The sequence below is a fragment of the Stegostoma tigrinum genome, chromosome 38 (assembly GCF_030684315.1).
Source record: "Stegostoma tigrinum isolate sSteTig4 chromosome 38, sSteTig4.hap1, whole genome shotgun sequence".
NCBI classification, from domain to species: domain Eukaryota; kingdom Metazoa; phylum Chordata; class Chondrichthyes; order Orectolobiformes; family Stegostomatidae; genus Stegostoma; species Stegostoma tigrinum.
Genome location: NC_081391.1, coordinates 18,010,151 through 18,024,450, shown reverse-complemented (window position 1 = coordinate 18,024,450; position 14,300 = coordinate 18,010,151). Strand labels below are relative to the sequence as shown.

At 43.1% G+C, this 14,300-nt stretch overlaps 1 protein-coding gene across 3 annotated transcripts in view; it reads left to right on the top strand.

Moving 5' to 3' along the window:
• LOC125446958 (excitatory amino acid transporter 2-like) overlaps window positions 1-13,539 on the top strand; it is a 62,641-nt gene extending 49,102 nt beyond the window's left edge. For 2 of the 3 annotated variants that reach the window (XM_048520980.2, XM_048520979.2), the window contains 2 exons: window positions 5,796-6,027; window positions 7,459-13,539. In XM_048520980.2, the coding sequence (XP_048376937.2) occupies window positions 5,796-6,027; window positions 7,459-7,563 (337 nt within the window). In that variant the 3' untranslated portion in view covers window positions 7,564-13,539. The remainder of the gene's footprint in view (window positions 1-5,795; window positions 6,028-7,458) is intronic. The other variant, XM_048520981.2, reaches the window with a different exon arrangement.
• Window positions 13,540-14,300: the final 761 nt, after the last annotated feature.

Here is a 14,300-nt window from a genome sequence, read left to right as displayed (position 1 = left end):
CTCAAGAGAAAATTGCTGACTCTCAGGAATAGCTCATAGCCAGAAGAGGTTTATTGATTTGTTAAAAGTTTAGTTAATTTGTTCACTGTCAGAGTTTGATAAATAAATTGTTACTTGTTGATTTTAAAGGGAGTGTCAAGGATTTATTTTATTTAACCACTAGAAGTTGCTGAAAGGCAAGTTACACCACTTTTCACACTCCTTTTACAGATTATAGGGCAGGGTGCTCCCCCTTCAGTGTGTCAGTTTTAGTTCTCAGAGGGGAGGGCTCAATCTCTGCTTTATAACAATTTCAGTTAGATCCTTCATCATTTCTTCAAAGCTACAGTGAATGTAGGCTCAGCCTCTCCAATTTTTTCTTATGTTATTGTCTCTGACATCAGTCTGGTGAACCTCTGTTGCACTACTTCCACAGTAGGGAGAGCAAAACTGTGCACTATACTCCAAGTGCGGTCTCACCAAGGCCCTGTACAGCTGCCACCTTTAATCTGCTACCTGTGTGTTCAAATTCCCTTATAGAGTTATACAGTCATACAGCATGGAAACAGACCCTTCGGTCCAACCAGTCCATGCCAGCCATATTCCCAAACTAAACTGGTCCCACCAAAAACAGAAAATGCTGGAAATCGCAACAGGTCAAGCAGCATCTGTAGAGAGAGGAGAAGATGTCTGACAGAAGGCAGACAGTTGGGATAAAAGGCTCTTTTTCGGAATGGCAACCGGTGACGCTTGTTGTCCCGCAGGGTTCAGTGTTGGGGCCACAGCTGTTCACCTTGTATATTAATGATCTGGATGAAGGGACTGGGGGCATTCTGGCGAAGTTTGCCGATGATACAAAGATAGGTGGACAGGCAGGTAGTACTGAGGAGGTGGGGAAGCTGCAGAAAGATTTAGACAGTTTAGGAGAGTGGTCCAAGAAATGGCTGATGAAATTCAATGTGAATAAATGTGAGGTTTTGTACTTTGGAAAAAAGAATACAGGCATGAACTATTTTCTAAACAGAGGGAAAATTCGCAAATCAGAAGTACAAAGGGATCTGGGAGTGTTGGCCCAGGATTCTTTAAAGGTTAACTTGCAGGTAGAGTCCGTAATTAAGAAAGCGAATGTAATGTTGTCGTTTATCTCAAGAGGGTTGGAATATAAAAGCAGCGATGTGCTTCTGAGGCTTTATAAAGCTCTAGTCAGGCCCCATTTAGAATACTGGGTCCAATTTTGGGCCCCACACCTCAGGAAGGACATACTAGCCCTGGAGCGTGTCCAGCAGAGGTTCACATGGATGATCCCTGGAATGGTAGGCCTAACCTATGATGAACGGCCGAGGATCCTGGGATTATATTCATTAGAGTTTAGAAGGTTGAGGAGGGATCTAATAGAAACTTACAAGATAATGTATGGTTTAGAAGGGGTGGACGCTAGGAAGTTGTTTCCGTTAGTCGGGGAGACTAGGGCCCGTGGGCACAGTCTTAAAATTAGAGGGGGGAAATTTAAAACTGAAATGAGACGACATTTCTTCAGCCAGAGAGTGGTGGGCTTGTGGAATTCATTGCCGCAGAGTGCAGTGGAGGCTGGGACGTTGGATGCCTTCAAGGCAGAGATCAACAAATTCTTGATCTCAAAAGGAATCAAGGGCTATGGGGGGAGTGCAGGGAAGTGGAGTTGAAATGCCCGTCAGCCATGATTTAAATGGCGGAGTGGATTTGATGGGCCAAATGGCCTTACTTCCACTCCTATGTCTTATGGTCTTATGGTTGAAGATAACGTTTCGAGTCTGGATTATTCTTGGGAGCATTAGCTTCTCCTCTCACCTTAAATATTTCCTGAAGTTTTGAGCTCCACCACCATAGGGAAAAGAGCCTTGTCTCTTACAACTTGCTTTCCTAACTGCTTGCTACATCTACATGCTTGTTCTCTGTGCCTGGTTTGTGAGGACACCCAATCCTTTTTACATCACATACATTCAGGATGGTTAAAGAGGCATTTAGCACACTTGCCTTCATTGCTCAGTCCTTTGAGTGTAGGAGTTGGGACGTCATGTTGAAGTTGTACAGGACATTGATGAGGCCTCTTCTGGAATACTGTGTCCAGTTCCAGTCACCCAGTTATAGAAAGGATATTATAAACCTGGAGAGGGTTCAGAAGAGATTTACCAGGATGTTGTTGGGTATGGAAGGATGGATAGGCTGGGAATTTTTTCACTGGAGTGTGGGAGGTTGAAATGCGGTCTTATAGAAGTTTATAAAATAATGACAGATATAGAAAGGTTAATGGCGGTTGTCTTTTCCCTAGGGTGGGGACTTTCAAGATTAGGGGGCACATTTTTAAGGTTAGATGGGAGAGATTTTAAAAAGACATGAGAGGCAAATGTTTTACACAGAGAGTGGCTTGTGTGTGGAATGAACTTCTTCAGGAAGTGGTGGATGTGGGTACAGTTACACATCTAAAAGACATTTGGATAAGGACATGAAAAGGAAAAGTTTGGAGTGATATGGGCTGGGAGCAGGCAAGCAGGACTAGTTTAGTTTGAGATTATGTTTGGCATGGACTGTTTCGATGGAAGTATCTGTTTCTGTGCTGTATGACTGTATGAACATTTTGCAATGTGTCAGCGTTTAAATAATACTCTGCCATTCTGTTTTCCCTGCTAAAGTGCGCAACTTCTTACTTATCCACATTGTACTGTATCTGCCATGTCTTTACCCACTCACTCGATCACCTGAAGCGTCTTTACATCCTCCTCACCACTCACACTCCCACCTCATCCTGTGTCATTCGTAAATTTAGAAATATTATACTTGATTCCGTCCTCAAAATTATTGACATAGGTTTTGAATATTTGGGAACCAAGCACCAAGTCATGCTGAGCACTACCTTTGATCTGAAAAATGACGCATTTATTCTTAATTTCTGTTTCTTGTCAGCTAGCCACCTCTCAATCCATGTCAGTATTTAACCACCAATCCCATATGCTTCGATTTTGCATAATAACCTCTCATGTGTGACCACCGAGCATCAGGAGGCAATTAGTGGCCTTATCACTCAGCTACTAGTCCGGAGTCCCAGGTAATGTTCTGGGGGACCTGGGTTCAAATCCCACACCATAGCAGATGCTGGAATTTGAATTCAATTTAAAAAGAAAAATCTGGAATTAAAAGTGTAGTGATGACGGTCTCAGTGTGGAGGTAACACCACAGAAAAAACATGTGACTCCAGATGTAATGAACCTTTAACTTGTTTCTGGTCAATTAGGGATGGGAAATAAATGCAGACTTCATTCCATTCCGAGAATTCAAATGCACCACATTCGCTGGTTGTCCCTCACCCATTCACTTGGCCAAGAAGCACAATAGGTTTGTCAAACATGATTTCCCTTTCATAAATCTATGGGCATTTCTAAGTGTCCTGTTGTCCTTTATAATACAGTTTAGTATTTTCCCTACTATTAGTGTTCAGCAAAAAAATCTGTAATTCCCTGTTCTCTCCCTCCTTTTTTAGCCAATGGGGTTACATTAACGACCCTCCAATATGTTATAATCTACAGAGTCTTGCAATGATAACAACAAATTCTTCCACTATTTCCAATGGCCACCTCCTTTAGTATCCTGTGGAAACAAATTGGGTTAACGTTTCAGGAATGCGTCTGTGTTCTGAGGAAGGGCCACTTGGCCCAAAACGTTAACTTTGATTTCTCTCCGCAGAAGCTTCCAGACCTGCTGAGTTTTTCCCAGCAATTTTTTGTTTTTATTTCTGATTTACAGCATGTGCAGTTCTTTTGGGTTTTCCTTGCACCGAAGCAACCTGACTCCTAATGGTTCTGAACTCCTTTTTCCGGGAGAAGCTGTTCTTGCATCTAATCCCAGCCGGTTCTTCACAAACTATCAAAAAGCTATTGTTTCTTGAAAGTAATAATCAATTCTCGATTCTTCAAAACCAACAGCAAGTCTTTCAATGTCAGTTCTGAAGAAGGGCCACCGGACCCGAAACATTAACTCTGTTTTCTCCTCCACAGATACTGCCAGACCTGCTGAACTTTTCCAGCAACTTTGTTTTTGTTCTTTTCAATGTTTGCTCTCTCCTATCATTGATCTCTCACAACACAAGCACATTCCTATTATCATTCCAGGAGGGTCCCCAGACAACTGTCCCCAAAAACACATTGGTTTAGATCATGGCTCCAGAAAAACTGACAAGTTAATCATTAAACAAGGGGAAGTGATGGCCTAGTGGTATTATCGCGGGACTGTTAATCCAGAGACTCAAGTAATGTTCTGGGGTCTCAGGTTTGAATGCCCAGGATTGAATTTGAATTCTGGAATTAAGAGTCTAATGATGACCATGAGTTGATTGTCAGGAAAAAAACCCATCTGGTTCACTAATATCCTTTAGGGAAGGAAACTGCCATCCTTACTTTGGCCTACATGTGACTCCAGGCCCATTGCAAAGTGGTGAATTCTTAACTGCCCTCTTGGTAATTAGGGATAGGCAATAAATGTTGGCCTGACCAGTGACACTCTCATCCCAAGAATCAATCAAAAAAAACCCTTATATGCACATGCCAAAGCTCACATGCCACTAGTTCAAAATCCAAATCTTACGTTGTGAGCAGTGAATGCAGTAGACTAGATTCTGGGAAGTGCAGATAAGTCGCCACTTCACCTGAAAGGACTGTCTGGGGCCTTGGATACTGAGGAGGGAGGAAGTAAAAGGACAAATGTTACACCCACCATGAATTACATTGAGAACAGAATTGAGAAGTTGTGCTGAGCAAGAAAATTTGTAAAGAAAGCTGTGTTCAAAACATTCTGGGAGTGTCTACAAGAATTTTTCATTAGACTAGCAGGAACCAACTAGGGAACAGTTTATCCTTGGTTAAGTCGTGTGCAAAGAGTAGGTGCTACGTAATAATCTTGTTGAGAGAAGTCCTTTAGGAAATAGTGACCATAATATGACAGAATTCCTCAGTGGGATAGACACTGAAGTAGTTCAATCCAAAACTAAGGTCCAAAATCTAAATAAAGGAGCCTACAAGCGCTGAAGAGGTGAGTTGGTGTGTTAGACTGGGTAGCATTTTTAAAAGGCATGAGAGGGGACAGGCAATGGTTAATATTTAAGGAAAGAATGCATGCATCACAACAATTTGCATTCCTTTTGAGCCAAACAAGCCAAGAGGAAAAGTCCCCCAAACATGCCTAATAAAAGAAATTAAGGACTGTTTAAATCGTTCTGCTCACAAAAAGACCCTGAGCTTCCAGTTGCCTGTCACTTTAACACACTACCCTGTTCCCTGGCCATCATCTCTGTGTCTGGCTTGCTGCAGTGTTCCAGCGAAGGTCAACGCAAGCTGGAAGAAAAATATCTCAATTTCTGCTTGGGGACCCTGCAGCGTTCTGGACTCAATATCAAGTTCAACAACTTTAAAGTTTGAAGTCTCCCCTGTCCTAGCCCCCACTAGGCCTTGTTAATGCAGTCTGCTATTATACACAACCCATTGTTCATAACCCACAGTCCCCATTAATAGCTATTCACCCTCCTGATCATTATCCACTCTTCTCTCTGCCCAACTGTTCTCTCTCTATGGGCCCTAGCCCCATCCTATCTTGTGCATATAAACTGACATTTTCCCTGTTACCATCAGTTCTGAGGAAGGGCCACTGGACCCAAAACATTAACTCTGATTTCTCTCCACAGGTGCTGCCAGACCTGCTGAGCTTTTCCAGCAATTTCTGTTTCCATTTCTAATTAACAACAGAGTTGCCTTTCAGACAGCTCAACATCAGGTATTTTTTTGTATTTGCAGCGATCGTATGAGGACATCGGTGAACGTGGTTGGTGACTCATTCGGAGCTGGGATAGTCCACGATCTCTCCAAACTAGAACTGGCAGCCATTGATGCCCAGCACGCAGATCAAAACAACTTGGAAATGGTCAAGCTCCGGCCATCGCTTGACAACGAGAAGATCTACAAGATGGAGGTTACACCTCTGCTTCCCTACGCAGGATATAACTCAATACCAACTATCGATTACGAAGTAAAGTTTCCTGTTGGTTCATTTTCGAAGGGTTTGCGGGGCTTGGTTAGAGGAGGATTGTGCATTTATGTAGCACTTTTCGTGACTGTAGGCCCTTCCCAGTGTGTTTCATGGCCAATGGAGGATTCTTGCATTGTTATGAAATGCAGGGATTCAAGGTATAACAAGTAACAAACATATTAATAATCAGATAGTGCTTGTGGTGTTGACCATGGAATAATTTATGGCCAGGTTTCCAGGAGGAACAGCCCAGTCCTTCTCCAAATTGGTGTCCTCAGTTTAACAAATGCTGTTACCTCAAACAGTGCAACACTTCCTCAGAACTGTTCGGAAATGTCAACCCTTTTTTGCTAAATAAAAACCAAAAGAACTGCGGATGCTGTAAATCAGGAACAAAAACAAAATTGCTGGAAAAGCTCAGCAGATCTGGCAGCATCTGTGGAGGAGAAAACAGAGTTAACATTTCGGGTCTGGTGACCCTTCCTCCCTTCTTTGCTCATCCTTTAGGGTACTCTTTTCACTCAGGTTTCTGCGCAGTGATACCACAGGACTCAAAATAAAAGTCTTCGGTTGTGGACTGGTTCTAGCTTGGAAATTATTGAAATCCCAGAAAATATACAAAACAAGGGGGAGTCAACAGTGAATGACCCAAATAGTTTTAACTTTTAAATATTTGATAGTGGCACTTCAAACAGAAGACCCACACTACTTTACAGATGAAAAGGATTTTGGGCCCATATCTCAGGAAGGATGTACTGGCTCTGGAGCAGGTTCAGAGGAGGTTCACGAGAATGGTCCCAGGAATGGAAAGCTTAACATATGGGGAACGTTTGAGGACTCTGGGACTACACTCATTGGAGTTTAGAAGAATGAGGGAGATCTAATTGAAACTTACAGAATACTGAATGGCCTGGACAGGGTGGATGTTGGGAAGATGTTTCCACTGGTAGGAGAGGCTAGGACCTGAGGGCACAGCCTTAGAATAAAGGGAAGACATTTTAGAACGGAGATAAGGAGAAACTTCTTCAGCCAGAGAGCGGTGAATCATTGGAATTCACTGCCACAGAAGGCTGCGGAGGTCAGGTCATTTTAGTACGTTTAAGATTGAGATAGATAGGTTCTTGATTATCAAGGGTTATGGGAAGAAAGTGGGAGAATGGGGTTGAGGAACTTAACAACCACGATTGAATGGCGGAGCAGACTTGACGGGCCAAATAACCTAATTTCTGCTCCTTTGTGTTATGGTCTTATTCTCCTTAATGATTAGTAGTAATAGCTTCCAGGATGCTGACAGTAGGGGATTCAGTGATGGTAATGCCATTGAACATCAGAGAGTGACGGTTAGATTCTCTCTTGTTGGAATAGTCTTTTTCCTTGAGAATTCTGTAGTGTGAGTGTCACTAACTCCTGCCTATGTTTGTCTTGTCACAGACCACAGACATCAAGAACGATGGCTCCGACCAGGATGACAATGAACCAGCAGAACTGAAGGAACCCGAAGAATTGAGTTACAAAGAGACAAAAAAAACTACCTAATTGTGATAAGGAGAAACGGATTTCGAGAGAAGGATAAAAACATGGAAGAGGAATAATCTGATTCCGTGCATTTTTTTTAAAAAAAGTATTTTCCCTTCTTAGAGAGCAAAAAAAAATTAGTTTTAATAGAAGCCAAACAGTATTTTCCAGTCAACTCTGTTTTAGATGGCTAACTCATATTGCAAGGTTTGTCAGATGGATTCCCACCTTTAAACATTATATAAGAAAGAACTTCAGCACAGCTTTGGTTTGCTAACTCTCTAGGGTTACCCTGTAGTCTCCAGGATTTAAACGGTGAGTCTCCTGTACCCTGCTCTGAGCCACTCAGGAGGAAAGTCGAAGGGGCACACAAATTTTATTTTAAAGTTGTCTCCAGCTAGTTCTGTTTGTGGGTTGTTAAAATGATGGACGTGGGGATAGGGATGGTCACTCCATCAGATAATACAGTCTATTGCCTTTATGGGGGCAGCCAGGAAGGGATGAAGGGACACTATTGAACCGGGAAGTGTTGGGGACGAATGGTGGGAGTGTAAGCCGTCAGTGATAGTATATGTTCAGATAGAGTTGGTGACCCTAACGTACAGTTGTTTAATTCCTGTGGGTAGGGTTGACAACTTGATGGGACAGTGGGGTCTAAAAGGAATAGAAGACGATGAACGAAGGCAAGGAAAGACCAAAAGACAGAAGATATCTGAGCGAGAAGAGGCTACGGTGAAGCTGTGTGTTTTGCTAAAAGTATGTTAATTGATGTGGGGTGAAGGCATGTATGTACGTAATTCCAACAATAATCATTGGATTCCTACAGTGCAGATAAAGGCCAATTGGCCCATTAAGTCCACACCAACCCGCTGGGGAGCATCCCATCTCGACCCTGCTCCCCAACCCCATCCCCATAGCTAACCCATCTAGCCTGGGCAACTTAGCATGGCTAACCTACCTAACCTGCACATCTTTTGACCGTGGGAGGAAACTAGAGCAGACTTACAAAAATGTGGGGAGAGCGTATAAAATCCATACTGACAGTTTCCCAAGGGATGGATCGAGCCCAGGCCCCTGATACTGGGAAGTAGCAGTGCTAACCACTGAGCCACCATGCTGTCTTTCATGAAAGAGCAAGCCGAGGTATTGATAAACCAGCAAATCAGTTCTCATCAACACCGCGTCTAGTTGCCTCTAATAATTCTTTAGGAGTCTCATTCCCCTTTCAGTCAGAATACTCCATAACATCAGCACCATCGGTGCACAGAGATTGCTTCTATTTCTTTCCTTCCCCTTTAGCTTTTTGCCAAATATTTTAAGTCTCTGACATCGAGTTACTGACTCACTTGCCAGAGTAAATAACTCAATCAGATCCCTTCACAACGGTGAGCACCTCCTGAGATGCCATATACCTATAGATTATGGGTGGTCTCTAGACAACTCACTCAAGAATCATCCAGGTGCCTATATTATTGTTACTCTCACGCACCTCAAGAACATTTAAGATTTTAGAGTAGATTTGTAGCTCGAGTTGTGGTCGGTTGGCTCGGCTAGATGGTTTGTTGTTTCGCAGACGTTCCATTACCCTGCTGGGTAACATCAGCAGCGCAGCCTCCAATGAAGCGCTGCTGTGCTTTTCCACCGCCATTTAAAGTCTGGCATCCATTGAGCTGGATTACCTCACTTCCAGTTTTCCTTCGCAGCAGACCGTCTATGGGGTCTAGCTGTATGTGTTTGTTGATGGTTTTCTTCGTGGAGAACCGGGCCTCTAGGGATTCCCATGCTTGTCTCTGCTCAGTTTGTTCCAGGATCTTAGTGTTACCCCAATCAAATTATCCATGTGAATGGAGATGAGTGAGTATTGGTCGTGTCTTTTTGTTGCCAGTAGATGTTGGTGTACTCTTGTGACTAACTTCCATCCTGTCTGTCCAATGTAATGTTTGTCACAGTCTTGGCAAGGAATTTGTATATAACGTTGGTTCTGTTCACAGTGGGTAACAGGTCTTTGGTTTGGGTTAGCAGTTGGTGTAGGGTTGATGTGGGTTTGTGTGCTACTCAAGGACCTTGTTACAGTAAACAATCTCCAAAGCAAGGCAGCATGATTCTCTGACTAGCACTGTGTGGGTGGTCTCTTTAAAAATTGCAACATAAAAATGCTGGGGTTAATTTGGACAGGAGTAGAATGGAAATACTGTGTTCAGTTCTAGTCACCTTGTTAGAGGAAAGATATTGTTAAACTTGAAAGAGTGCAGAAAACATTTACAAGGATGTTGCCGGGTTGGAGGGTTTGAGCTATAGGGACAGGCTGTATAGACTGGGGCTATTTTCCCTGGAGCATTGGACGCTGAGGGGTGCCCTTATAGAGGTTTATAAAATCATGAAGGATATAGATAGAGTGAATAGAAAAGGTCTTTCTCCCCAGAGTACAGGAAGTCCAAAGCTAAAGGACCTAGGCTTAAGGTGAGAGGGGAAAGATTTAAAAGGGAACTAAGGGGAAACTTTTTCATGCAGAGGATGGTGCATGCATGGAATGAACTGCCAGAGGAAGTGGTGGAGGCTGGTACAATTACAACATTCAAAAGGCATCTGGATGGGTATATGAGTAGGAAGGGTTTATAGGGATATAGGCCAAATGTGGGCAAATGGGGCCAGATTAATTTAGGATATCTGGGTGGCGTGGATGTGTTAGACCGAAGGGTCTATTTCCGTGCTGTACGACCCTATGATAAGCAGAAATTGTGTTAGCTTTATGCAGAATCTTGGTTAGATCACACTTGGTGCAGAGATCTCGTCTCCAAATTAATAAAAATCTCAAAGTCACTGGAGGAAACAAAACAATGATTTGCCAGAAGTCATGGTCCCAAGGAAATGTTGAACAGGTTGATACTTCTTTCTGTAGAAAAGCAAAAATCACATGGAGGTGTGATTAAATCCTTTGAAGTAATGATTGGGTTTGATAGGATGGACATTGAGAAAATCTTTCCAATTGTGGGAGTGACGTAAAATCAGGGGACACTGTGGCACAGTGATACTCCCAAAAGACAAGAAAAAAGGAAGAAAAAGAAAAAAGTACAGCAAGACACCCTCTTGTGGCACAGTGGTAGTGCCCCTAAGAATAAAAAAGAAAAAGCAGATTTGTTTTGGGGCTGTTGTGGCGCAGTGTTAGTGTTCCTACCCCTTGGACCAAGTGACCCGGCTTAAGTCCCAACTATTCCAAAAGTGCACCTCTCTGAACAGGTTGATTAGCAAAATTCGTTAATGAATTTTAAAAAAAATCTTGGGACCATAAATGTGAGACAATAATTGATAAATCCAACAGGGAATTCAGGAGATAAGGCCTTCACCCAGTTAGAAGTGAGAATTCACAGGATGAGGGTGTTGCTGGCTGGGCCAACATTTTTCTGTCCAAGAGGGCAGTGAAGAATTTACCACATTGCTTTGGGTTTGGAGTTACATGTAGGCCAGACCGGGTAAGGATGGCAGTTCCCTTCCCCAGAAGATTAATGAACCATATAGGGATTTTCCAACAATGGATTCATGGTCACCATCAGTTCTTAATTCCAGATTTACAAAAGAATGAAGTCAAATACCACTATCTGACAAAGCAAGATTCAAACCCAGATCCAAAAACAGGAGTTGCTGGAAAAGCTCAGCAGATCTGGCAGCACCTATGAAGAAAAGAATCAGAGTTAACGGTTCGGGTCCAGTGGCCCTTCCTCGGAACTGGAAAACTCAAACCCAGGTCCCCATGTTAACAATCTCAAGTTAACAGTCCAGCAATAATACCACTAGGCCATCACCTCCCCATGAAACCTGAGCTTGCATGGAGTGGTGAGTATTGGGAAGAATTTAAGGCGAAACTGAATAAGTAGTTGAGAAAGAAATGATAGGATGAAATGTAACAAGATTGGATTCGTGGAACGTGGCATTGAAAAAATAGCCTGTTTCTGTGCTGTAAATTTAACATAATTACACTTTGGTAGTGCTTTAAATTGAGATGTTCTGGTGCAATGATAGCTCCCTTACCTCTGACCTGGAAGCTCTGGGCTCAATTTGTATGGCAGGATTTATTGTCCATGGAAGATGTATTTCTGATGTGGCCAAACAGTTCGCTTGTAAGCAGGAGATTTTCCCATCCTGCAGAAAGCAATGGCAAGCTACCATAGCATTTTGCCCATAAATGTAGGACAATTCCATGGATACCCGTGGGCCAATTCTGGGAAACAAGTGTGGCAGAAGAGACAGAACGGTTTAGGTGATTCTTCATATGCATTTAGCGAATTGGTTAGTGCTTGAATATTCCAACAATCTGTGCAGTTTTGACTATTGGCTTTCATCTAAGCATAGCCACCAGGCCATTATCTGGAGAATGGTTTGGTGGGAAGTGGGAAAGTTCAAATTGATAAATATACCCTTCAACCTTTATAAGGAGTGATCTGTGGATCATTTAACTCTGATATCTAGTTGTCAAGTCTGATATAAATAGTGTTTGTAACTTGAGATTTCCTACTGGAGATAACTGAATCTCAAAGAGACGAACTGACACATGTAATTGGGAAGGATCAGCTCTTGAGTCTGTTCTGCACAGATGTGAATTCTGCACACTGTCGCCCGTGCATCTGCTGTTCCACTCCAGAAAACCAGGCAGGGATGGATTGAACCTTTGTACGCTATATAATACTTTTATTTGCAGAAATTCACATTATAAGCACAAACATCCAGCTAATTCGAACAGGACTGGATAGACTAGATGCAGGATGGATAGTTTCCCCAGTTGGGTTCTTGAACCAGGGGATACAACTTCAGGATCCAGTGGATAGACTTTTTTGAACTAAAATGGGGAAATTTTTTTTCCTTCAGAGGGTAGTGAACCAGTGGAATTCTCTACCACAGGAGGCTGTGGAAGCCAAGTCACTGAATACATTCAAGAAAGAGATTAAAAATATCTAAAATCTAGAAATAGATCAAACGGCCTGTTGAGAGATGTCATGTACACGCGAGATTTGAACCCAGGTCTTTTAAACATAGAGAATAGGTGCAGGAGCAGGCCATTCAGCCTTTTGAGCCTGCTCTACCATTCAATACAGTCATGGCTGATCATGCGATCTCAGTAACCCACTCCCGCTCTCTCCCCATATCCCTTGATCCCTTTAGCAGTAAGCACCGTGTCCAGCTCCCTGTTGAATAAAGCTAATGAACTGGCCCCAGCAGCTTTCTAGCTCAGACAGAGGGACACTACCACTGTGCCACAAGTGCCCTCATTTCTAGATTTTGTTGACCCCAAGAGGTTTGGGGGAAAAAGTGGGAAAATGGTTTTGAGATAGAGGATCTGCGACGATCGTGTTGAATGATGGAGCAGGCTCGAAGGACTGAACGGCCTCCTCCTGCTCCTAGTTTCTCTGTTTCTGTGAATCCCCATCGCCAATGATTCGGTCTGCTCCTCTATGTAGAAACACAAGTGAACCCCAGTTAAAGTCCACCACTCAACACTTTTGAAGTACCCAATCACTCTGCATTTAATGTTTCCTTCCCCATCTCCAGGATAGATGGTTGATGATCTTCCCAGCTCACCAAACCTTGCTTTACTTAGCTGTTTCTCACAGGGTGAAAGTGACAAAGTTAGAAATCATCAAAAACCAAGTGGTTCTAGGTCACCCCCGTACTGGGCAAACTGGGATTTTACCATAGAAACCTGACCTCTGGATCCCACTGCCATGAGGGCATCAGCATACAATGCCAGCTGGGTAACATGTCAACCAGTTTAACACCAGGGGTGGGCATGGCATCGCCTTACCCATGAGACTGACTGGGCCTGTTGTTCTCAACACCCAGTGTGTTCGCGCATCTTGGTTATCAAAAAAATTGGGCTGTAGTTGCAATACTGTAGCAGATAGCAATCATTTGGTTGTTCGTCATGTGCCATGCACTGTATTCACTGATTTTGTGATGTTTTTGATGTAACGGCTATCATTTTGTGTTGTTTTAATAAACATTTGGGTGCTGTTCCATCACAGAACGCGTTTCCTTTTCTTTCGTTCCCGTCAGAATTCATGATTTGCACAGCTGATTGTAAGTGCGCAAATGTGCGAGGGCGTGTGAGGTAGAGCACCCTGTTAGCTGAGCTGACCAATAATCTGAGCTGTCAGAAAAAGCCAATGAGCGGCACGAGCTAAACCAGGCATGAACTGGTAAGACCAGAGATAATGGGAACTGCAGATGCTAGAGATAACAAAGTGTGGAGCTGGATGATCACAGCAGGCCAAGCAGCATCTCTGATGAAGGGTCTAGGCCCGAAACGTCAGTTTTTGTGCTCCTGAGATGCTGCTTGGCCTGCTGTGTTCATCCAGCTCCACACTTTGTCATCATGAACTGGTGAGATGGTAGGCCTGAAAGTGAAAAACTTTCAAATGGAAATACGTATAGGAACGGTCCTGGCTATTTCAAATGGTGGAGCTGCAGCTATTTTCTTGGGCAGATTATTCCATCGTGGGATTATTCATGCACTGTCTCTGATGCAGATGGTCTTTATATTTTGTGCAGATAGTTACCTCATTTCATGCCATTCCAGAGGCCACCAGGCGATCATACTCCTGACTTATCCCTTGCAGGCAGGCTTTGGGGAGTCAGGAGGTTGAGAGTGACCTCGTAGAGGTTTATAAAATAATGATGGGTATAGATAAAATGAATGTTAGGTGTCTTTTAAGACTAGGGGGAATATTCTTAAAGAGAAAGATTCAAAAAAGGCACGAGGGACTTTT